The sequence below is a fragment of the Carcharodon carcharias genome, chromosome 5, assembly GCF_017639515.1.
Source record: "Carcharodon carcharias isolate sCarCar2 chromosome 5, sCarCar2.pri, whole genome shotgun sequence".
Classification (NCBI taxonomy): domain Eukaryota; kingdom Metazoa; phylum Chordata; class Chondrichthyes; order Lamniformes; family Lamnidae; genus Carcharodon; species Carcharodon carcharias.
The window spans coordinates 108475584-108501119 of record NC_054471.1 but is presented as its reverse complement, the minus strand read 5'-3'; the positions used below and the strand labels follow the sequence as shown (position 1 = coordinate 108501119).

General features: G+C 42.6%; 1 protein-coding gene across 2 annotated transcripts in view; it reads right to left on the bottom strand.

Moving 5' to 3' along the window:
- Positions 1 to 25536, bottom strand: part of LOC121277854 (signal-induced proliferation-associated 1-like protein 2) — a 647580-nt gene that overhangs the window by 432410 nt on the left and 189634 nt on the right. For both annotated transcript variants that reach the window (XM_041187562.1, XM_041187563.1), the window contains exon 3: positions 22767 to 24669. In XM_041187562.1, coding sequence (XP_041043496.1) covers positions 22767 to 24276 — 1510 coding nt within the window. In that variant the 5' untranslated portion in view covers positions 24277 to 24669. The remainder of the gene's footprint in view (positions 1 to 22766; positions 24670 to 25536) is intronic.

Here is a 25536-nt window from a genome sequence, read left to right as displayed (position 1 = left end):
GCTGGGATTTTTCTAAGGCAGCAAGGGTTCCTCCACTGAAGCCAAAAGCAGGGTGACCTCACTTTGGCAGCAGTAGGAACCCAGAGTCACATTTTACAGGTGGCAGCAATTAAGTGGCTGCTGCCGGGCCTATTGTCCAATTAAGGAAGGCAGCCCTCGACCAATAGCTGCTGGCCCAATCAAAGAGCCCCTGGCAGCTCAACAGTGCCACCAGGCCTAGTGGTCACTGATGGGGATGCACCTAGGAAAAGGGTACACATCGATGAGTGCAGTGGGTCTACAAAACAGACAAGCAACGAAACATTAATATTATGGGAACAAAGGACAGAGAGGCTATGTGGCTCAACACAAGCTTTAAAGGCCAACAGCATGTGGGGAACTTGGAAGTTTTAGCAGCACTGTTGGCAGTGGCTTTTTAATCCAATCACTTCACTTCCATCTGATCCAGATTTCCTGACTTAATGGAGTGACTGCGTAATGACCGGGTCAATGGTGATGACGCAAAGAAGGGCAAGAAGATGGTTGACTAATTGCAGAGTACTCATCCTCTACCCTGCTCTTGTAGAAAGAGTTGATATTGCTGGTCCAGTTAAGCTCCTGTGCAATGGTGATTCTCCCCTTGCAACCCAACACGCCACCACCACTTGCACACCACGCCCCACCCTCACACCTCTATTTTGACGGATGGTGAGGTCTCAGATGGTGCATTTGTTAAAGGTCAGGAAGGCAGCTGGGCTTTCTTTCAGTTAATATGATTACTGTCTGCATTTATGCATTGTGAATGTTACCTGCTACATGTCAGCCCAAGCTTGGATGTTGTCCAGGTCCTGCTGTAAGCTGATAGACACTGTGTCACTTACCAAGGATAGCCAATGAAATGAAGATTATAAATGAATTACAGAAAATGTACAACACAGAACTAGGCCATTTAGTCCAACTGATCTACGCCAGTGTTTATACTCCACATGAGCCTCCTTCTTCCCATCTTCATCTCACTCTATTCACATATTCTTCTATTCCTTTCTCCCTCATACATATATCCAGCTTCCCCTTAAATGTATCCATGTGGTTTGTCTCAATTATTCCTTAAAATAATAAATTCCACATTCTCACCACTTGAAAGAATTACATTCATTTCTGAATAGAAACGTAATTGAGGGAAATGGAGAGAAGCAAGTAGGGTTGATCACTGGAAAAGGAACAGGTTTGTTGGCCCTAATAATCCTTTCTTTTGTTCTAATGTAAAAAAATCAGTACAACTGAGCCATAAAAACGGAACAGAAATGAGCAATGCCATATACTGATCCACTCAAGTCATGTTCTCATGCAGCAATCAATTGTTGCCACTCCGTAGTGCTAGCAAGCAGTAAGAACATATGAATTAGGAGCAGTAGTAGGCGACTCAGCTCTTTAAGCCTGTTCTGCCATTCAATAAGATCATGGCGGATCTGATTGTAATTCCCAACCCGCCTCTCCTCAATAACCTTTCATCCCCTTGTTAATCAAGAATCTATCTAGCTCTGCTTTAAAATATTCAAAGACCTTGCTTCCACTGTTTTTTGAGGAAGAGAGAGTTCCAAAGGCTCATGAGCCTCAGAAAAAAAATTCTCCTCACCTGTCTTAAATGAGCAACCCTTATTTTTTACTGTGACTCCTAGTTGTAGATTCTCCCACAAGAGGGAACATCCTCTCCACATCCGTTCTGTCAAGGCCCCTCAGGATCTTAAAGGTTTTGATCACGACACCTCTTACTCTTCTAAACTCCAGTGGATACAAGCCCAACCTGTCCAACTTTTCTTCATAGGACAACCCGCCCATTCCTGCTACTAGCCTAGTAAACCCTTCTCTGAAGTGCTTCGAACACATTTACATCTTTCCTTAAATAAGGGGGCCAATGCTGTACACAGTACTCGAGATATGGTCTCACCAGTGCCCTATACAACTGTAGCATAACCTCCCTACTTTTGTATTCAATTCCCCTTGCAAAAAATGATGACATTCTATTAGCATTCCTAATTACTTGCTGTACCTGAATACTAGCCTTTTGTGATTCATGCACTAGGGCACCCAGATCCCTCTAAATTTCAGAGCTCTGTAATCTCTCACCATTTAGATAATATGCTTCTTTTTTATTCTTTCAGCCAAACTGGGCAATTTCATATTTGCCCACATTATACTCCATTTGCCAGGTCTTTGCCCACATTTAACCTATGTCACTTTGTAGACTCCTTATGCCCTCTTCACAACTTACTTGCCTACCTAGCTTTGTGTCATCAGCAAATTTAACAACCATACCTTCGGTCTCTTCATCCAAGTCATTTAAATAAATTGTAAGAAGTTGAGGTCCCAGCACTGATCTCTGTGGCACACCCCTCATTACATCCCGCCAACCAGAAAAAAAACAATTTATGGGTGTCCTCTCTTTCCTGTTAGCTAGCCAATCTTCTATCCATGTCAATATATTACCCCCTGAACCATGACCTTTTATTTTCTGCAATTACCTTTGATGTGACACCTTATCAAATGCCTTCTGGAAATCTAAGTGCAACATATCCACCTTTTTCCCTTTATCCACAGCACATGTGACTCCTTCAAAGAACTCCAATAAATCAACTAAACATGATTTCTTCTTCACAAAACCATGCTGACTGCCTGATTTTTCCAAGTGCCTGCTATAACATCTTTACCAATAGCTTCTAACATTTTCCCAAGAAAGATTTCAAGCTAACTGGTCTGCAGTTTCCTGCTTTCTGTCTCCCCTCTTTTTGAATAAAGGAGTTACATTTATTTTCCAATCTAATGGAACCTTCCCTGAATCTAGGGAACTTTGGAAAATTAAAACCAACGCATCAACTATCTCACTAGCCACTTGTTTCAAGACCCAAGGATGAAGTCCATCAGGACCTAGGGATTTGTCAGCTCATGGCTCCAACAATTTTCTCAACACCACTTCTCCAGTGATTGTAATAAACTTGAGTTCCTTTCTCCCTTCCAGTTCCTGATTTACAGCTATTTCTGGGGTGTTACTCATATCCTCTATAGTGAAAACCAATGCAAAATACCTGTTCAATTCATCTGCCATCCCCTTAATTTCTATCATTAATTCCCCAGGCTCATTTTCTATAGGACCAATGCTCATTAGCTCTTTTCTTATTTAAACATCTATAGAAACTCTTACTATCTGTCCTTATATTACTAGTTAACTTCCTCTCGTACTCTAATTTTTCCCTCCTTATTAATCATTTTGTCATTCTTTGCTGTTCTTTATATTCTGTCCAATCTTCTGACCTGCCCACCCATCTCTGTGCAATCTTTAAGTTTGACGCTGTCCTTAACTTTTTTAGTTAACCGCAGATGGTGAGTTCTTCCCTTGGAAGTTTTCTTTCTCATTGGAATGTGGGATGTATCTATTCTGTGCATTCTGAAATATCTCTTTAAAAGTCTGCATCTCTATGGACCTATCCCTTAGCCTCATTTGCCAGTTCACTCTAGCTAGCTCTGCTTCCATGCCCTCATAATTGCCCTTATTTAAGTTTAAAATAGTAGTCCTGGACTCACTCTTCTCTCCCTCAAACTGAATGTAAAATTCAATCATATCATGATCGCTGCTGCCTAGGGGTTCCTTCACTATGAGGTTATCACTTAATCCCATGTCATTGCACAGTACCAGGTCTAGTATAGCCTGCTCTCCGGTTGGCGCCTGAATGTGCTGTTTTAAGAAACTATCCCGAAAATACTTAATGAACTCATCTAGGCTACCTTTGCCCATTGATTTTTCTAGTCTATATGTAGATTAAAATCCCCATGATTATCGCTGTACCTTTCTGACAAGCTCCCATTACCTCTTCCTTTATACTCTGTCCTACCATGTAGTTACATTAGGGGGTCTATACACCATTCCCAAAGTGACTTTTTGCCTTTATTGTTTCTCATCTCAACCCAAACTGCTTCTACATTCTGATTTCCTGAACTTGGGTCATCCCCCCCTAAGGCGCTAAATAACCATCATTAATTAACAGAGCCACCTCTCCATCTTTTCCTACCTTCCTGTCCTTCTTAAATGTCACATACCCATCAACATTCAGGACCCAATCTATGTCATCCTGCAGCCATGTCTCTATAACGGCTATCAGATCGTACTTATTTATTTCTGTTTGCGCTATCAGTTCATCTGTTTTGTTTCAAATGCTACTTGAATTTAGATAAAGAGCCCAATCTATGCACATATCACCAAAATGGAATCTAAATGGTTCAATTTTTAGTCCTTATCAGGTAAGTTGATCTCAGTTGGAAGGCCTAAGGGAAATGTAATTGAACTCATCAGCTCTGGGTTAGAGAAGGGAAAAGCAGCCAAGGCTTACATATCTAACTGCTATTGGCAGCCCTAACAGGAATTGCTGGTGTGGGTGCTGGAAGAGGACAGGATACGGAGTTGGCTGCTATGCCTACCTTGAATAGCCTGCAAGTACTCCTCAAAGTTCACACATGGACAACCACCATTTAGGCAATGTTCCCGAGAGCAACCATGGAATCATATTCAAGCAATGGGGCAATAACTTCAGCAAGCAGCAGAAATTGATGGAGGGGGGAAAAGGAATAGATTTAATCCATTAGGACATGTCGAACTAACAATACGTTTACCAAGATTCAAGTGCACATGCATTAGAGATTTAGACCCTCATTGTAATATTACATGTTTATAACATTTCAGCAATGATTTCAAATCATTAGAGTGAGCTTAGAGTGACACTAAGATATTCTAGGCTCAATAACTTCTCTTAACTATAGTACTGGAATATTTGTGTTTGTAACAATTTGGCCTGAATTTCTATCCAAGTTATCAGGTGTGTGTGTCAAACCATAGCTGAGCTGGACTCCATAGTCCTATGCTACAACTACATAATTTTATTATTGTTAATCAACTTCTAAATTTTAATTTGTGCTTCCCAGATTTGGATATGATTTTATATAGCATTTGGGTTATTGTTTCAGTGCTAAAGCTATAAACTAATTTATTTTACCTAAGCAGGGCTGAACAAAATACTACACACAGAACTACAAGACTGAGTACTTGGGCAGCGTATTGGAGTAAGGTCAGTGCTTGTGGGAATCATACCTCAGTTATTGTCAGTGATGTCAATAGGGAAGGGCAGAAAATTAACTAATAAACTGCTTGTGCACTACACTGGGGTGATTCAAAATTCTGGGTGTTCTGGCACTAAGATGTTCCAAATCCTAAAACACTGCCACAAAAAAAAACCATCATTGGGACTGCTGTTACTTCTGTTAATTAGTCTACAGCTACCATTTTAATCAATAAGCAGAAGCAGACATCTAATCAATGAGCAACATGCAGACAGTCAGACCCACTTCCAGCAACACACTGAAATAAGAACACTTTTGTTATCAATGCCTGGAACTGCACATCATTTGTAAAGTATTTTTTATCTGGTATTTTTCTAAACTAAAATAACCAAACTATTAATAGTTGACATAATGACATCTCATTCAATCATATCACTATTTTCCTCCATTTCCTAATTTGATAACTGGCTTTAATAAGCATTGATGTCCTTTCAAAATTCATCTTTTAAAGCATTCAGCGGGGAACAGAATGAAATGAATCATATTCTGAAAAAAGTCAATTTAATGCAGCATTTATTTGCATAATTAAACATCTATTTGTGGCATTACCATCCTGCTCTCTAATAACTTGTGCACTCCTGCAGTGGCTGCCAAGTAATATGTTGCAATTTCAAGATTAGCCTGAACCAAACAATGACCACTACACAGGTTTGTGGGTTTTAATGTTGTGGAATTTTGCATTCCTTAATCTGAAACACATTAATACTTTGCTCTCATCTATGTACACCATTAGGATTCTTACTTTAGAACTTTTTTCTGGGAGCTAATGTTTTCTTTAAATATTACAAATGCCATTTTCTTGCTTTAATATTTAATTCATTAATGCAGTTTCAATGCCTCCTCCCAAACTCCTGTCTAAAGCCGCAGTGCATTTCTACAACATGCAATGCTTTTGCAGTTTTTCTACTTTTCAAAGGACAATGGTCAACACACATGCATATTTGACGTTTTTGTCAATTAAACCAGTAAGAATTATCTATAAGTTTATGTAACAAGTACCATTCATTTTTTTGACACACTATTCTTATGTCAGTAAGATTGCTACTGTGGTCCTGCACTGCTGTTTTTCAATCTGTTTCATCCCTGTGTACAAGCTGCCAACTGTGATGGGGTGAGGTTGGGGGTGGGGAAAATTCTGCCACATGCAGTACAATATCCTTGGAAATGCCCTTCTGGTTGAAACCAGCTGCTATCATTTACTGAGAACAAAATCACACTAGCAGTAATACATCCTAAACAGTGATTGCAAACATTCATTCTAGCCAATTGTCATTGCCCAATGTGATAAAAATCGGACCTCAGGAGGATAAAAGGGAGAACAGTACATATAAAAAGCAGTACTTGATCATACAACTAAATATCTAACAAAATACATAGCCCTGAAATGTAAAGCACATCATGTCAATGGGAGAAATCAAGTTTGCAAATCTTTAGCATGGTGACCTATCTTTTTGAGAAAAAAAGGATGTCCTATTTCAGCATTTCATGAGAATTCTTAACAGGTGAAGTATCTTAAAATAGGCAAAAAGAAAAATTTATTACAAATTGGAACTAATGAAAAAATAAGAGAATGTATGCTTTCTTATATTTACAGCAATTGAAAAACAGTTCCGATTTGACCCTCATTTGCTCAGATATTTAGTTAGGATGAAAGAAATAAGTTACATTTCAAGTTCTTAATTTAACTTTCATTATAAAAACTCACACTCTAAACAGATAGGAAGGCCAGTTAGCTTTGCTCTTCACATTCTAGAGAGATATTTATTTGCATACATGAGCAATAAGAAAAAACTTGCAGTTAAAAAGGAAAATACAATTTGTTTTCCACTGCACTGCTTAATGTGTGTGAAATACACAAACATAGAAAATAGGAGCAAGGCCCTTCGAGCCTGCTCCACCATTCATTATGATCATGGCTGATCATCCAACTCAATAGCCTGCTCCCGCTTTCTCCCCATATTCTTTGATCCCTTTCACCCCAAGAGCTATGTCTAACTCCTTCTTGAAAACATACAATGTTTTGGCCTCCACTACTTTCTATGGTAGTGAATTTCACAGTCTCACCACTCTCTGGGTGAAGAAATTTCTCCTCATCTCAGTCCTAAATGTTCTACCCTGTATCCTCAAACTGTGACCCCTGGTTCTGGACTCTCGCACCATCGGGAACATCCTTCCTGCGTCTACCTTGCCTAGTTCTGTTAGAATTTTATAGGTTTCTATGAGATCCCCCCTCGTTCTTCTGAACTCCGGCGAATATAATCCTAATCAACTCAATCTCTCCTCATTTGTCAGTCCCGCCATCCCAGGAATCAGTCTGGTAAACCTTCGCTGCACTGCCTCTATAACAAGAACATCCTTCCTCAGATAAGGAGACCAAAATTGCACACAATATTCCAAGTGTGGTCTCACCAAGGCCCTGTATAATTGCAGCAAAATATCCCTGTTCCTGTACTCAAATCCTCTGTCTATGAAGGCCAATATACCATTTTGCCTTCTTTACCACCTGCTGCACCTGCATGCTTACCTTCAATGACTGGTGCACGAGGACACCAAGGTCTTGTTGCACATTCCCCTCACTCAATTTATAGCCATTCAGATAATAATCTGCCTTCCTGTTTTTGCTACCAAAGTGGATAACCTCACATTTATCCATTATATTGCACCTGCCATGCATTTGCCCACTCACTCAGCTTGTCCAAATCACCCTGAAGCATCTCTGCATCCTCCTCACAGCTCACCCAGCTTTGTGTCAACTGCAAATTTGGAGATATTACATTTAGTTCCCTCATCTAAGTCATTAATATATATTGTGAAAAGCTGGGGTCCCAGCACTGATCCCTGCGGTACCCCAATAGTCAATGCCTGCCAATTGGAAAAAGACCCGTTTATTCCTACTCTTTGTTTCCTGTCTGCCAACCAGTTTTCTGTCTATTGTGAGCAATAGAAATTGATTCTCAATGTCCAGATAGGAGCTGTACTTGTAGGGAGCATGTTCCCTTGATTGAGATTACAGAAAAAGATAGTTACGTTTTAAAATGAGTCCTTTAACTTAAGGTGAAATGTATGTTCTGAATGAGGGACGGCGATCATAGCTACTCTTGCCAAGAAGACAGGTCCATGTGATCTATAACCAAATACCTACTGAAAATCAAGCGACAGGTTTCACAACTGGGAGAGCCATTTTTCTGGACAAAGAGACACACAGGCACAGGTTCATGGAGAGAGAGAAACAACTGCTGCTGTGAAGAGCAAAGGAAAAAGACTGTTTTTTGTGTTAGCCACCAAGTAGGATGCTGTGACTTGTGGGGATCTAAGGAAAATGGAGTTTCCAGAATAGGCCCTGCTGTTGGAAGTGGGTAGGGGATACTCAGAGGATTGAGTGAAATAATTTTCAAAGGGCACTGAAAGGCTCACCCTGGTTTGGCAGGGAGGAGGAAGCCAGCTGTAAAGCCAGGAGAAACTTGGAACTTAATCTTCAAGGCTACATATCTGCTGGAAGTGTGGCATAAAGTAAAAACATGTGAAAAAGTATTTCAGGTGTCTTAGTTATACGAACATATGAATTAGGAGCAGGTGTAGGCCATTCAGCCCCTTGAGCCTGGTCTGCCATTTGATAAGATCACGACTGATCTGATTGTGGCCTCCACCCTACTTTCCTGTCTACACCCTATATCCTTTGATTCCCTTGTTAGTCAAGAATCTATCGAACTCAGCCTTAAAAATATTCAATGACCCTGCCTCCACTGCTCTCTGGGGAAGAAAATTCCACAGGCTAAAAACCCTCAGAGAAAAATATTCTCCTCAGTCTTAAATAGGAGAGCCCTTATATTTAAACTGTGTTCCTAGTTCTAGTCTCTCCCACAAGGGGAAACATCCTTTCAGCATCCACTCTGCCAAGTCCCCAAAGTGGGTATAGGCCCAACCTGTCCTCATAAGATAACCTCTTCATCCCAGGAATCAGTTGAGTGAACCTTCTCTGAATTGCTTCTCATACAATTATATCTTTTTTCAAATAAGTTAGACCAAATCTGTCCACAGTATTCCAGATGCAGTCTCACCAAAGCCTTGTACAACAGCAGCAAAATTTCCCTACCTAATTTTTCATTCCCCTTGCAATAAATGATAACTTTCCATTTGCCTCCCTAATCACTTGCTATACCTGCATACTAACCAGATGTGATTCATGTAATAGATCACGCAGATCCTTCTGTACCAGAGTTCTGCAGTCTCTCTCCTTTTAAATAAAATATTGCTTTTTGATTCTCCCTGCCAAAGCGGACATGTTCACATTTTCTCACATTATACTCCACCTGCCAAATTTTTGTCCACTCACTTAACCAGTTAGTTAATGGGGAAGTACTTTTTTTTTTGCTTTGGTGTGTTAGTTGTCTGTTAAATAATATTTAGTAAATGTTGATTTTAGTTTGTTTGTTTGTTACAGTTAAAGTCTTAAAACTTGAAATCTTGTCCTTCGGCCATTCCCATAGGTCACTGAGGAATTTGTCTCTTTTTAAAAGTCATCAGACTCTTCGGGGATTAACCTTAGAGCATCCCAAACACTTAACTAGTTAAATACTTCTGAAGTTTAGTCACTGCTGCAAGGTAGGAAATGCAGTATCCAGTTTGTGCACAACATGCACCCATAAGCAGCGTCATGATAATTACCAGATAACTGGTGATGGTGATATGGAGGGAAGCCCATTTACCATGGATTAATTTTTCACAAGGTTCTTATTATATCACTGCTTGTTTGTCCCTACAACCAACCCAACCCCCTCCACTTCTCTCTCTCTCTCTCCCCCGCCCCCACACACCTTAAACCAGCTTATATTTCAACTCTTTCTTGGACTCACTCAAGTTCTGTCGAAGGGTCATGAGGACTCGAAACGTCAACTCTTTTCTTCTCCGCCGATGCTGCCAGACCTGCTGAGTTTTTCCAGGTAATTCTGTTTTTGTTTCTTATTATAAATGTTGGCTTTATTTGTACTTAGGGTTTTGATTCCCATTCATTTGGGTCAATTATGATTTGGTGAAAATGAAAAATATTGCATAAGAGCCAATCAATAACGAGTCTCATGACTGAAATATGACTGATGGGAAATGTGTGCTGGATGTACCATCTTAACCACACTACAAACAGATCTCCTCTGACATTGCTCACAGCTAATGAATAAACCACGTTAGAAAAACAAGAGTGCTGAGCTATGTACTGGACAAATGATCACTGATTTATGCTGACTTAAGAAGTGAAATTCACTAGACCTGAAATACATGGATTATACATTTCTTGGGCCCATCATAATGAACTATTGGGGAGGGAAAACTGAAAAGCCTACAGTTTATTTTAAATTCTATTTGGAGCTCAGAAGATACAACAGTATCAAGATAACATTTATTTCTATCCATCAAAGAACCCCTGTGAATTTTAAAAGAGTAGATTTAAAAATATCTGGATAATGCTTCTGCATTATGCTAATGCTTATAATGCATAACCACAATGACATAGCTGAGCACTACTTCCAGGTCAGAAAGTATCGATCAAACTCAACTTGTTACTTGAGGAGATGACAGCAAATGATTCGAGGGGTCCATGAAACAACCATTCAACACTAACAGCCAGCCTGGCGTTATGACATATCTGAATATATAACCCAGTTGCCCTGTGCCTTCAGTACAATGGTCACAAGGCTCAGTACTATTAGACATTCTTGCAATAGTCACTCCAAGTCATCAGCAGCATCAACTACCACTTCACTTAGGCTGAAGTCCTACTGATGCCTAAGCTGTGCCTTCTTTTATCTAGGAACCTAAATACAAATTCCAGTACAGTTCTGTTGCAGGGAATTCAGGCTGAAGCCCAGTCTCCACACACTACACAATTCCCTACAAAGGAATGGGAGAGGTGGCTCTTGCTCAGCAGCCTAAAAGCATAAAATGCATAGAGGTAGAACTGATATTACATTCAGGATTATGAATATGAGTTAGATTGCCCAATTAGTAGCAAATTATGTGTAGCTCTGTGCTACAGGCAGTTGTCAAATATGGACTGAGTCCGTCTGTTCTCAAATAAGTGCAGGACCCATAACTAACAAAAAATACTTCTCATTCCATTAGTGAGAGTCAGGCAATTAACCAATCTTCGAAACTATTTGATATGACATCAGTTTACCCTTCACAGGATTTTACTATAATGCTAAAACAATCAAGAATTTCTTGCACTAGTTACAACATAAAAGCTTTCAGGTTATTTTTCAGGTTTTTTTTTAAGGTCAGCGTTGAAATTTCTAAGTAACAGTACGCAGTTTGATGAAAATTACTACCCAAGCAAAACTTGATTTGGTCTTAGTTTGACCAAGCCCCAAACATTAATTCTTACACAATATCATATTTTACTCACTCCATCATATTTCATCTAGAGTCATAGAATGGTTACAGCAGAGGCTATTCAGCCTGTCATGTCCATGCCAACTCCCTGCAAGAGCAAATCAGCTAGTCCCACTCCCAGCCCTGCCCCTTTGGCTGCACAAATTTTTAATTCGCTTCAGGTGCTTGTCCAATTCCATTTTCAAAGCTACGAATTGAATCTACCTTCATCACAGTCTCGGGTAGGGCATTCTAGATCATAACCACTCAGTGTAAAAGGTTTTTCCTCATTTTGTCATTGGTTTGTTTTGCCATTCACCACATATCAGCATTTTCTGTTTCTCCACTCTTCTGTCAATGCCAACAGTTTCTATCTATTCTGTCTAGACCCCTCGTGATTTTGGACAGCTTTGTCAAATCTCCTGCCAATTTTCTTTCTAAGGAGAACGACTACAGTTTCTCCAATCTAGTCACATATCTATAGTTCCTCACTTAAATCTTTTCTTTTTTATATATATTCGTTCATGGGGTCATCATTGGCTAGGCCAGCATTTATTGCCCATCGCTAATTGCCCTTGAGAACTGAGTGGCTTGCTGGACCACATTATGTGGATCTAGAGGCCAGAAGAGGTAAGGACAGCAGATTTCCTTCCCTTATGGACATTAGTGAACTAGATGTGTTTTTAATGACAATGGTTTCATGTTCATCATTAGACTTTTAATTCCAGATATTTTTTATTGAATTCAAATTTCACTATCTGCTGCAATGGGATTCGAGCACTAGCCTGGGTCTCTGGATTGCTAGTCCAGTGACAATACCACTACACCACCGCTGCCCCTTCTGCACCCTCTCTAATGCCTTTACATCCTTCCTAAAGTGTGGTGCCCAGGACACAATACTTCAGTTGAAGCTGAACCATTGTTTTATAAAGGTTCATCATAATTAACTTACTTTTGTATTCCATGGCCAAAATTTTCCGTTTGGTGGGCGGGCAGAGCTGGAGCGGCCATGCTGCCATTTTGCACGGGTGGGCCAATTAAGGCCTGCCCAGCGCATTTCCGACTCCTGTGAATAGCGGGAGTGTGCAGGCTGCGGCGGGCATGTACATACCGCCGGGTCCAATGGCAACCCGGCAGTCTGTTTAAATGAAGGCCTGGCAGCCTCCTGTAGATTGCTCACAATGGCCACGTCGAGATCACACCACAGGGAGTCTGCTGAGCAGGGCAGGCTGCAGGGAAGGCCCCCACTTTTCTGATGATTGCCTTGCTGCCCTCCTCAAGGATGTGGCAGCATGGCGGGAGGTGCTGGTCCCCCAGGATGGGAGGAGGAGGCACCCCCACATGACCAAACGTGCCTGGGAGGTGGTCACGGAGGTGGTGAGCTCCAGCGACATGATGCAGCGCACCTGGATTCAGTGCCATAATCGCTTCAACGATTTGTTGCCTTCTGGAAGGGTGAGTACCATTTTGGCATTGGGAATTTAGCCTTAGCCTTTGAGCAACCGCCCCCACCCCCCCAAGTCTTACTGTCGAGACTGCATTGAATCCATGTTGGGCATTTCTGGCATGCTGGGTGGGCAAGCAGAGAGTGCCCATGTTTACATCAGCCTGAGCGGTTCATGAGGAGATGAGTTCTCCCCCCCACCATGTGTTGCTCTTAGTCACACATGACTAGTCTGAGGGCAACCTGCAGGAGATGCAGCTAGGCGCATAATCAGAACTCCAACGCATGTCCTATTCACGGTGATGAGATTGTGGAAGGGGAGCCTCAAGGTCTCGTAGTCAAGAGCCACCTGGTGCCCTCGGTGCTGCATGTAGCTGCGCCTCCTTGCTCTGGGAGCAAAGACCGTGTGTTTCCTAAATTAATGGACGCAGAATGTGTCCAAAGTGGCCGTTGAGGGAGTATGGGAGCAGGCGTACTATCTTTGTGTGACTGATCAGCAATAGAGGGGAAAGGAGGCACTGGAGGCCTGATATGGGCCACTGTGGTTGGGGTGTGGCGTGCGCATGCAGAGTCCATGTGCGATTAGCCACAATGAATGGTCTCTGTTTTTCAGGAGAAAAATGCTCACAATGTGTCTGAGCGTTCGAGGACCGGAGTGGGCCAGGCCCAGCTCATGATTTTAAGCCACTTCAAGCAGGAAGCCCTGGAGCTTGAGAGGCGCCATGTGCCCAGGTCCACTGGTGTCAGTGAGGCTGGGGTGGAACAGCCAGGTATTTGAGGTCAACAGTGACATCTGCTCTGTTTTCCCACCATCCATAGCACTGATGATTGTTTGATTTGTCATTGTTGCAACATTGCTTATTCACAGCCTGATAGAGTCAGAGGTGTGGGTCATAGACAAAGGTCCCTCAGCCCTTCGAAGATGCGCATGTCAAGCACCTTCCAAAGTCGCCTTATCCCATTTCCAACCACCATCCCCATGGGCTTGTATGCCATGGCATTGCAACTGCACATCCAAATACTTATTATATGTTAGAAGAGTTTCTGTATCCACCACCCTTTCAGGCAGTGCATCCCACATTACTGTGTGCAAAAGTTGCTCATCACATCACCTGTCAATCTCATGCCCCTTACCTTAAATCAATGCCACCAGGTAACTCATCCCTCCGCCAAGGGGAAAAGTTCCTTTCTGTTGACCCTATTTATGCCTCTCATCATGTTATAAAGCTCAATAATGTCACCCCTCAATCTCCTCTGCTCCAAGGGAAATAACCGCAGCCTATGCTATATCTCCTCATAGCTCCTCTCCAGCCCAGCCAGCATCCTGGTCAATGACCTCTGCACTCTCTCCACTCCAATCACACCCCTCCCATGAAGGCAGATCACAACTGCAGAACTATAGCTGTGACCTAGGCAGCGTTTTCTGCACTTGTAATATGACCTCACTGTTCCTATACTCTATTCCTCGGCTAATAAAGGCAAGTGTGGCATTTACCTTCTTAAACACCTTATGCACCTGTCCCACTACCTTAACGGGCCTGTCGATCTACCCAGCAAGGTCCCTCTGATCCTCCTTACTTTCCATGGTCCTACCATTCCTCATGTATTCCTGTACCTTGTTTCTCCTGCCCAAGTGCATCACCTCACACTTATCCACATTACATTCCATTTGGCATTCCTTAAGCTATCTGACCAACACATCTGTATCTGCCAGTGATGTTAGGGTCTCCTTCTGGCTATTTGCCACCCCACCAATATTCATCTCCATAGGTTCTGGAAGGTTGAGCGCATAATGAGCCAGGGGGAAAGGGATGAAGTGTGTCACTGTGTGCACGCTAACTGATCCACTGTCCTTGTCGTTCATTTCAGCATCATCAGAGCCTATATGCCATGAGGAATTCCAGATGCCCCCTCTCACACCTGAGGGCCCTCAACAGTCACCTGCGTCACACCATTTCTGCGAGGCAGATACAAGCACATCGGTGGGCACTGCAACATCGGCTAGTGTCTTGGGGCACAGTGGAGAGGGCACTTCACAATCGCTGGAGGAGCTGGCAGATTCAGAGAGTGCCGATGGCGCCAGCAGTCAGAGTATTGCAGGGGAACAGGCACATGCTGAGTCAGGGCATGATGATGTGCCTCTGGAGTTGGCCGTAACGCAGTAGCTGCACAAAGTGCAGCTGGGTGTGCGGGCGCATCTGGGAGTGATACATGAGACTGTGCTTCGCTTGGTGTCCATGGTGGAGGAGTCCACACGGAGCATCAGTGATGCAGTGAGTTTCATGGCAGAGCGCATGCTTCCTCCATGGAGAGAGTGGTGACTCTCGTGGAGAGGGGCTTCCAGGAGAACAAGCAGCTTCTCCTGGGGTTACACTAGGACCTGCAAGCCCTCACAGTGCCAGTGGCCACAGCTGGTTAGTGCCAATCTGGGAGATGATGTGGGCTTCAAGCTTCCCAGCTCGTTGCCCATCCATCCACGATGAGGAGGGAGTCCGGGGTGACCTCACGTCAGCAAAGCAGCTGCCTGCCACATCTGCAGGCTCCTCTCATGGCGCTCTGGATGAGGGTAACAGCTGCTCCGCCCCTCTCCCAGTGACCACTTCATCGGGTGAGGCTGCAACAATTGGGGAAATACCAGCTGTGGAACTGGCCATTCCCTCCCAGGCAGGGCCAGCACAGGCTCCACGGGCCAGAGGAAGGCCGCCAAGGTTATCGAGGCCAACAGGATAGCAGAGTCAGCAGGCTGTCTCTGATGCCACTCTGAGCGATGGGGCGGCACCAAGATGTACCACCCATAAACAAAAGCATAAGGCACTTTAGGCACACCACAGGTTTCTCACTGGTGCTTTTGTATTGGCCCAAGATTAGGGAGTTATTATTTGTTTATGGTTGAAAACGTTTTGGTTTGACCTTGCGTGACTTTATGATGGTGAAAATTAAAACTAGATGTATTACCATGGCCAAGGCTGGCTCCTTTGTTCTGCATTTGTATGTTTTACATACATGTCATGGGCGTTTGAGTGGACATTGAAGTTTATGTCCAAAGCCCTTAGTTGCAGCTGATGAAGTGTCAGATGTAACACTTAAGTGCCAAGTATGGAAGCACCAGGCAAGGCTGATCTCCTGATCCATTTGTGTGGATCTAGCTGAAGATTCGTTGGGTTAAAGTCTCCTGGGTGTCCTGCCTCCTTGGTGTAGTTCTGGGTCAGCGTCTAGCCCCTCAGCATTCCCCTGTGCTTCCTCTTCCTCAGAATCAGAGCTGGATTCTTCATGTGCAGCTGCATCCACTGCGTCAACATCTTGATCGTCCACTGCGCCCGCCCACCCCTCCCCTTTCCAGAGCAAGATTGTGGAGAGCACAGCTGCTACCACTATTACCGAGACACCATCTGGGGGGTACTGGAGTGCGCCCCCTGAGCGGTCTAGGCATCGGAAGCACATCTTGAGAAGACCGATGGCTCTCTCCACCAAAGCCCTTGTAGAGGCATGGAACCTATTGTAGCGCTGCTCAGCTTCTGATATTGGATGGCGGAGAGATGTCATGAGCCACCTTCTGAGGGGATAGCCCTTGTACCCAGCAGCCATCCATCAAGCCGAGCCGGGGCACTAAAAAGCCCCAGCACCTGGGAGCGTCTGAGGACGTAGGCGTCATGGGAGCTGCCCGGGTACCTGGCACAGACTTGTAGAATCAGCATCCTGTGATCACACACTATCTGCACGTTCATGGAGTGGAAGCCCTTCCTGTTGTCGAAGGCACCAGGCTCACCTGCTGACTCCTTGATGGCCACATGTGTGCAGTCTATTGCACCCTAGACGCAGGGGAAGCCAACAATGGCCGCAAAGCCTCTGGCTCACTATGCCTGACTTGCCTGGTCACAGCGGAAGTGGATGGAAGGTCAATGCCCATCTGAACAGAGTGTCTGTAACCTGCTTGGCACAAGTGTGGACAGCTGATTGGGAGGCACCACAAAGATCACCCACCGACCCCTGGAAGGAGCCAGAGGCATAGATGTTGAGGGCAATTGTGACCTTCAGAGCCGTTGGCATGGGGTGTCCACCCACACAATTAGGGGAGATCTCAGGGCCAATCATCTGACAGATGTAGTTGACTGACTTCCTTGATAGTCAGAGCCTCCTTCGGCACTGCACCTCAGTCATATTGAGGTAGCTGCTTCGCCGCCTGTATACCCTGGCAACAGGATAGTGGCATCTTCTGCAGCCCCTTCCACCTTGGGCAACCTCTTGGCCCTGCACCCATTGTGCCTGCGCCTGTACTCCCAAAGGTGGCTCCCCTGGAGGATGATAGTGCACTCCTGGCCTCCTCCTCATTCTAGCCCTCCCTTCCTCCTCAGAGGAGCTACCTCCAGTGGACATGTCAGAACCCATATGCAGGCTAAAGGAGGCGTCCGGAAAGTTGCAGGCCAGATAATGATTACTGACTGCAGAGTGCTGAACTGAAGGTTCAAAGTACACAGAAAGCTGCTGGAATTCGTTTTGAACTGCTACAGATCATACAGACAAGTTTAAAAAACTTTCTGCAATAAATTCTCACAGACCAGATTGACAACCCCACTGAGCCCTCTTATTCCTCCCATGGATGAGTTTTGTTAAAAAGTCTCTGAACTGCCTGCCCGTGTGCTGACCCAAAAGATCGCAGGGGGCCTGGAAATTGGCATCAATTGCCGAGTTAAGGGCTTTAACTAGTCTGTTAATTAATAGAGGGCGTGCGTCGAGCTTCATAGCACCCGCCCAACGAAATATCGCGATGGCTTGCGGTGACGTTGGGACACTTGCCCAACGTCACCGTGCTGCATTTTACATGCTGATATGCGGGGCCCTGCCCTCCCGCACGTCAAGCACAAAATTCTGCCCCATGCTTCTATTTATAAAACTCAGGATCTCAGAAGCCTTATTAGCCAATTTCTCAAGTTGCCCTGAGAGCTTCAATGATTTGTGCACATAAAACCCTAGGTCTTTTCTGTTCCTGCACCCCTTTAGAAATTCACCCTTTATTTTATATACTGAAACAATCTGAGAATTGCTGAATCCCTCACCATCACCATCCTGGGGTTAAAATTGACCAGAAACTTAACTGGCCCAACCATATAAATATTGTGGCTACGAAACAGCAGAAATCTCATTATTTCTGAAGAGGTGCTAATGCCCCTGTGACTGCAGAGATCAAATCCCAAGGAGTTGTACAAAGACCATTTACATTTCTAAGGCCAGACTCCTGGCTAACAGAGACGACCCGTCCGCAAGGTGAAAGGACCAGGAAATCTCTGTTGAATTTATTAATGGTTGAAACATTAACCATATCAAAAATCCAGACCAGGAATTTACATCCTTTGTCCAAATCAAGGTAAAGAAGTGGGAGTCATGTCACATGATCCCCACCACCACCCCTTTTGTACCAGTGCCTACAAGACTAAATCATCTCTATGTACCTATCCTATCGGGGAAGTCATCTCTACTGGAAAAATCCAGCATCAGTCTTCCCCCTGCTGATTCTGTGAAAGAATACACCATTAGACTTTGATTCTGATCTCTGGACTCATGTGAAACAATCATTCTTATTTTCTCTGTGGTCTTTGCCCTGTACCTCGTTTTTCTCCTTATCCCTCTTTTATTGTATGAGTGTACCAAGGACTATGTAGCGACATCCCCTCCCGTGTTTTGAGTCTATTTAAAATAAACTAACCTGTTTAGTTCACCCTATCTCAAGTTTGCTGTGGGGTTATTAAGAGAGAATTGGATCACATCAAAATTGAGAGGCTGATAAAATAGCCACCACTTATAAAAGGGGGAAAGCAAAAATCAAAAACACCTTTCTGTTTACAGAAGGTGGTGAGAGGAGAAATCAGAGCTGTTTAAATTAAACCCCTCTTCTTGTCCATAACACACTACAGCAACTTGCCAAAACTCCTTCTACAGCACCTTCCAAACACGCAACCTCTATCACGTGGAAGGATAAGGGAAGCTGTAGCATGGGAACACCACCACTTGCAAGTTTCCCTCCAAGCCACACACCATCCTGACTTGGCACTACATCGCCATTCCTTCACTGTCGTGGGACAAGATTCTGGAATTCCCTTCCCTAACAGCACTGTGGGGGTGTCTACATAACAAGGCCTAAGAAGTGCTAAGAAGGCAGCTCACCACTGCCTTTCAAGGGCAATTAAGGATGGGCAATGAGTGTTGGTCTTGTCTGGGATATTCAATTCCCATGAACAAATTAAAAAATTGCCTCTCCTCATTCTTCCTAGCAAAATGAATCGCTTCACACTTGTCTGCATTAAATTTCACCTGCCACATGCCTGCGCACTTCATCAGCCTGCCTTTTGAAGGTGATCACTATCCTCTGTGTGGCTCATAATACTTCCAAGTTTTGTATCTTCTGCAAATGATGAAATTGTGCCCTGTAACTAAAGTCCAAGTCATTGTTGTAGATCAAAAAAGCAGTAACGCTAGTTCACAACCCTGCAGAAACCCACTGTATATGTTCCTCCAGTCCAAAAAAACAACTGTTCACTACTACTCTGTTTCCTGTCACTCAGCCAACTTCGTATGTGTGCTGCCACTGCCCCTTTTATTCCCTGAGCTTCAACTTTGCTGACAAGCCTATTATGCAGCAGATTATCAAACGCCTTTTGGAAATCTGCATAAACCACATCAACTGCATTACCCTCATCAACCTGCTCTGCTACCTCATCAAAAATCTCATTCAAATTAAATATGATTTGCCTTTAACAAATCAGTGTTGACTTTCCTTGATTAATCCTACCTTGTCTAAACGACTGTTAACTTTTTCCCTGATTATTATTTCTAAAAGCTTTTCCACCACCGAGGTTAAACTAAGAAGCCTGCAGTTGCTGGGTTTATCCTTACATCCTTTTTTGAACAAGGGTGTAACATATGCAAATCTCCAGTTCTTTGGCACTACCCTGGTATCTGAGAAGGATTGGAAAATTATGGCCAGTCCAGTACCTCTGCAACTTCCTCCCTTAGTACCCTTGGATGCATCTCATTCAGTCCTGGTGACTTATCAACTTTAAGTGTAGCCAGCCTTTCTAATGCCTCCTTTATCAATTTATAGCCCATCTGGTGTCTTAGTTGCCCCCTCTTTCACAATGACTTTGGCAGCATCTTCTTCCTCAAGACAGATACAAAGTACTCATTTAGTACCTCAGCCATGCCCTCTATCTCCATATGTAGATCTCTTTTTTGGTCCCCAATCTGTCCTACTTCTCTTTCCACCATTTTATTATTTTTATTCCTAAAGATGACTTTTGGATTCCTATTTATGTTAGCTGTCTCTTCTCATACCCTTCGTTGTTCATAATTTTTTTCATGTTCACTCTGAACCCTCTACATTCAATGTATAGATCTATCTTTATATAACGTACCTACATTTAAAGATTAACAATATTAATTACAATGTTAACCTTCTGTATATTAACCTCACCTCCTGTTATCACATTTTTATTTTTGAACATTCAAAGGACACCATAAGTGAAAAAAAATCTTATGTGAACATTTTATAATGGGAAAACTGTCAATCCTTCAATCTCACAAATTGTTGAAAAACCAGTGACATCATTCAATACTTTTTGAAAAAATACCTCAAGTCTGAAACAAAAACGCTTTTAAAATGACATTTTTACAATAACAATTTTTGAACATTGTATTTTTTGTTTGTGTAAGAAATTTGTTAATAAACATAGTTTAAGTTCACAAATTCAATCATGCTTAGTTTCTTTATAATAAACCTTAAAACCTGAACAGGCTGAGAATGGAGCAACACAGCTGAAAGGGCTATGTGTAAACAGGGTTTGCAGATGGGTTGGAGAGGGCGGACAGGCATGACTATGATAGGGAGTTAGGATCTGAAAGAGGGTAAAGCTGCTTAGGTCCAATTCTGCTGAAAATTTTAAAATCCAAGCAATTTCTGCTCCACCCACCCCAATTCTGCTAGACACTCTGTCTCTCCTACATCACATTCCCCCACTTAAACTCCTCTCCCAATCCAGCTGGATCCTTTTTTTTTTAATTTCATCATGTCCGTTAATAAGTTGTAGGAGTACCTTTTTATGCTCATAAAACCTTGTAGACCAGTTTCTCATTGATCAGAGAACGGTTCCCGGATGTTGTACCTTTCTCAATACATCACAAAAGCTCCCTGCAAGCCATATTGTTCCCTGAACTACGGACCCTTTCCCAATGACTCCAAGATCCTAGGGTGCCCCGTAAGAGTGTGGATCATTAGCAGCACTACCACTTCAGTAGGTTGTGAATGTGAAGCCCACCCCCAGAGGCTTGAGCACAAAATTTAGGCTGACGCTTTTAGTGTAGTACTGAGGGAGTGTTTCACTTTCAGAGGGGCTATCGTTTGGATGACGTGTTAAATAGAGGCCCCATCTACCCTCTCAGGTGAATTTGAAAGATTCTATTGGAAGAGCAGGCAATTCTCTTTGGATTCCTGGTCCAATATTTATCTCTCAGCCCACATCACTTAAACATGTTACTTGGTCATTATCTCATTGTTGTTTGCAGGGTCTTGCTGTGCACAAATTACCTAGGCTGCCAGTGATTACATTTTAAAAGTACTTAATTGACTGTAAGGTGCTTTTGAATGCCATGTGGCTGTGAAAAGGATTTTTATAACGCAAGTCCTTCTTTCAAGATACTTCTAGACCCTAACCCCTCTCAAGTGTCAGAACCTAGACTGCTCCCAGTGATGGCGAATTGTCCCTCAAAGGTTACCTGGCATAACACTCCCATTTGTATAAAACTTCCGAGTTACCATATCTAAAAAGGGGTAAACATTTCTTTTGTCATCATTTCATTGAATCACTCAACATATATTTACCGAAAAATTTTCATCCTTCATTTCTTTCCCCCCAAAATTATTAATTGTAATTTTCACATTCACCACCTTTAATCTAGTAGAGTAGATGGCCTGCTTACTTGTACATCCTAGTTAAATCAATGGGCTGAAAATGGGGTGGATTCTACAATAGCAAGCAATCTGCTCTGCCAGATATTTCTAACCCTATTTCAAAAGCGTTTTCAAATTAGTGAGCAATTCCATACCAGGCCCACTGCTCTACTTCCAATTAGCTCTGAAACATTTTTTAATCAGCTATTCATTCCCAGGGATTGGCATTGCTATTTTATCTTTTGCAATTTTTTTGTTAGAAAATCTATTTTCAATCTGACACAAGAGTCTTTATCATTCATTCAATTTTTCAGACAAAAAAGGAGTAGTCCATTTATTTCCTTGAATTCTGCCAATCAGGTCATGGTTGATCTGTACCTCAATGCAGTTACCTACCTTTGCTCCATAATCATTGACCAACTCACCAAACAGAAATTTATCAATCTGTCTTGAAAGTTTCAAATGGCTCCTAGCATCCATAATCTTTAGGGAGAGGTGAAAGAGGGTTTCAGACTTCCAATAGCCTTTGTGTGAAAAACTGCTTCCTGATTTCGCTACTGAATAACCTGGCTCTAACTTTAAGATAGCGCTCTTTGAAGACATACACTGAAGACCAAAGAAATATACAAACACACAAAGAGAAGCAGAGAACATGGACTATAAACATACAGAGTGAAAGAGTCAGAGTAACAAGATAGAGTCTCCAAGTCAGAAAGACAGAGTGGAAGACATTAGAGCCAAGACAGAAGTAGTAAAAAGTGGAACAAACAATCACAGCTGCAGGATGTGAATTTGAACCTTCTGCTGAGAAATACCACAAAAATATCGACTAATATAAAACTGAAGATCAAGACTTACTTAAAACACCCAGCTTACCTTTCCCATAAAAGTATTTTCGATAATAGTATGCTCCAAGATCAATGTGTTCTATGATATATCGCTTCACTTTCTCTCGATGGATTGCTTGGTTCTCTCTTGGTACCTCTAATACTGACACACCTGCATTAGTGCAATGAGAACTGAGTGAGGACTCAAAGGAGCAACTTTCACTGCAGGTAAATGAACAGGAGTTAGCCCTGGAAAGTGCAATGCGTCTCTCCCCTTCCCCTCCAATCTCATTCCTGAAATACGGGCATGCCAAGGTCAAGTTATTGCTTTTCCCATCTCCCTCATCAGAATCCAAATTCTCCTTTGAATTTAGTTCCTCTTTGCTGCCTGTTGGAGACTCACAGTTTGCAGGATAGCCTCCTGGGATTGGATGCTGCGAAGCTGCAGAAGCACCAGTGGTTGTGTTTTTTCTTTGCCCTACATTAGCCCTATTTGCCATCGCTTCATTTACATTAAACAAAATGCTCTGGACATCATAGTGTGCAAAACATTTATGGCACATCCATAATTGGTTGCTTTTCTCCAGTCTGCTCTCTTCCTGCTCGAAAGAGAACTTTAAAGCCTCATGTTCACTTTTTGCAGTTCTCAATTTTCTAAAAAGAGATGCCTCTATTGTTTCAGGTTTCAACCTCCGTTTGAATGACTTGTCTCTATCTTTGCAAAAAAAAAGTGGGCTATCCACATAATCAAATCCAGAAATTCTGACAAATTCAGCTCGAGAAATCTGAGTTGCTGCTTGTAAGCTGGGCGACATTCCAGAATCACAGCGCAACAGATCACTAAGCCCAAGTGGGCCAGGGCTCCTCTGGTCCTCACTTTCACTTCTGTACCCTCTAAGCATGGCAAAGAAACTGTCACTAGTTATTCCCTGGCGATCAATTGAAGAAGTGCTTCCATATTCACGATGAAGAGCAGCACCTGTATTTGGATTTACTGCATTCTGATCAAGAACATCTTCAGAATCTATATCACTGATAGTAACATCACTGTTGCTCCTCTGTCTTATTGGGTGAAGTCCCCTCTGTGGGGATCTGGTGAAGAGGTCTCCGAAAACATATCTTGCATCTGAAAAATCCAAATCTTCAGTAATATCTGGGTTTTCCTCAGACAGACCTTCAATGCTTTGGTCATTCTGTCCATTTTGACTAGCTCTCATCATGGATACACTATCATAACTGGCTAATGACCTACTATCCCATGTCATTAGGTTACTATTTGCTCCCTCTTTTAGAAATTCTTTCTTTGGTGGCCATTCAGAGATTCTTGCCCTCACACCCATCTTTGGCATGGCAGGTGTTCCATTAACCTGACTGCTATTGTCAGATTTGCAAGGCGTACCAGAAGCAATGGGAGGTCCCATGTTACCATTAATGACTTTGTATTTTCTAGCAAAGAAATCATCAGACTGCATACTTCCAGCAGACTCTGTGGAGAATCCTGAAGCACCACTGGAATGAAGTTGTTCTTCGTGTACTAGCTTTTTGTCACTCATATCCATTCAGGGAACAAGCAACCATTCTTAATTAAAGGTGACCAAGTCCGCTTCATTACATTATGGTCAATTTTGTGAAGTATTAACAATATACCCAGGTTGGAACGAATTCCATTTACAAAAGAAAGCTAGCTTTAATTGTTGCAACAGTTTGATAAAAAAAAATTGAATTCAGTGCATCATCTTCAAATTCAAATTATTTGAACAGCAGCTAGATGGATCAATAAAACTTGCAGTCAGAGCTGTGCATCCTGTGCCCCTCTTACGTCTGTGCTCACTTCTTCATACTGCATGTCACTTATTGCCATCAATACCTTCGGTGGGCCAGCAGCTCAAAGCAAAGATGGTCTACACGACAGATGCTTCAGTAAGTTTCAGAGATGGACTTTGGTTAAGGATCTACAGGGGCAAAAACAAGCAAATAAAGCTGCAATTAGTGCAACTGCATTGGATACCAAAATCTGTTCAAGAATTTAAACTAAGAAAAATAACTAGCATTTCATAGAACGTTGGAAACTGAATTAAGACTTATATAGACTACAATTCAATGACAATAATTTTTTTTTATTCGTTCATGGGATATTGGTGCTGTTGGCTAGGCGAGCATTTATTGCCCACCTCTAATTGCCCTCAAGGTGTTGGTGAACTGCCTTCTTGAACCACTGCAGTCCATATTCCTTATAGACTTTCTAGCAATCATGATATAACTGACTGGTTTGCTAGGCCATTTCAGAGGGCATTTAAGAGTCAACCACATTGCTGTGGGTCTGGAGTCACATGTAGGCCAGACCAGGTAAGGACAACCGATTTCCTTCCCTCAAGGACATTAGTGAACCAGCTGGGTTTTTACAAAAATCAACAATGGTTTCATGGCCATCATTAGCCTTTTAATTCCACATTATTTTTTGAACTCAAATTCCACCATCTGCCATGGTGGGATTTGAACCCAGGTCTCTAGTAAAATGAAAAAGTTTCAGTTTTCATAAATAAATAGTTCAAATGTATAAAATATACAAATCACCATAAATGGCCAAATATCAGTGCAAGGAATTTTTTAAAAATCAGAAGTAGATATTCACTGAAGAACAGTGGAAATCGACACAAAAATAAAAATACCTGGAAAAACTCAGCAGATCTGGCAGCATCGGCGGAGAGGAACACAGTTCTGTTGAAGAGTCATGCGGACTCGAAACGTTAACTGTGTTCCTCTCCGCAAATGCTGCCAGACCTGCTGAGTTTTTCCAGGTATTTTTATTTTTGTTTTAG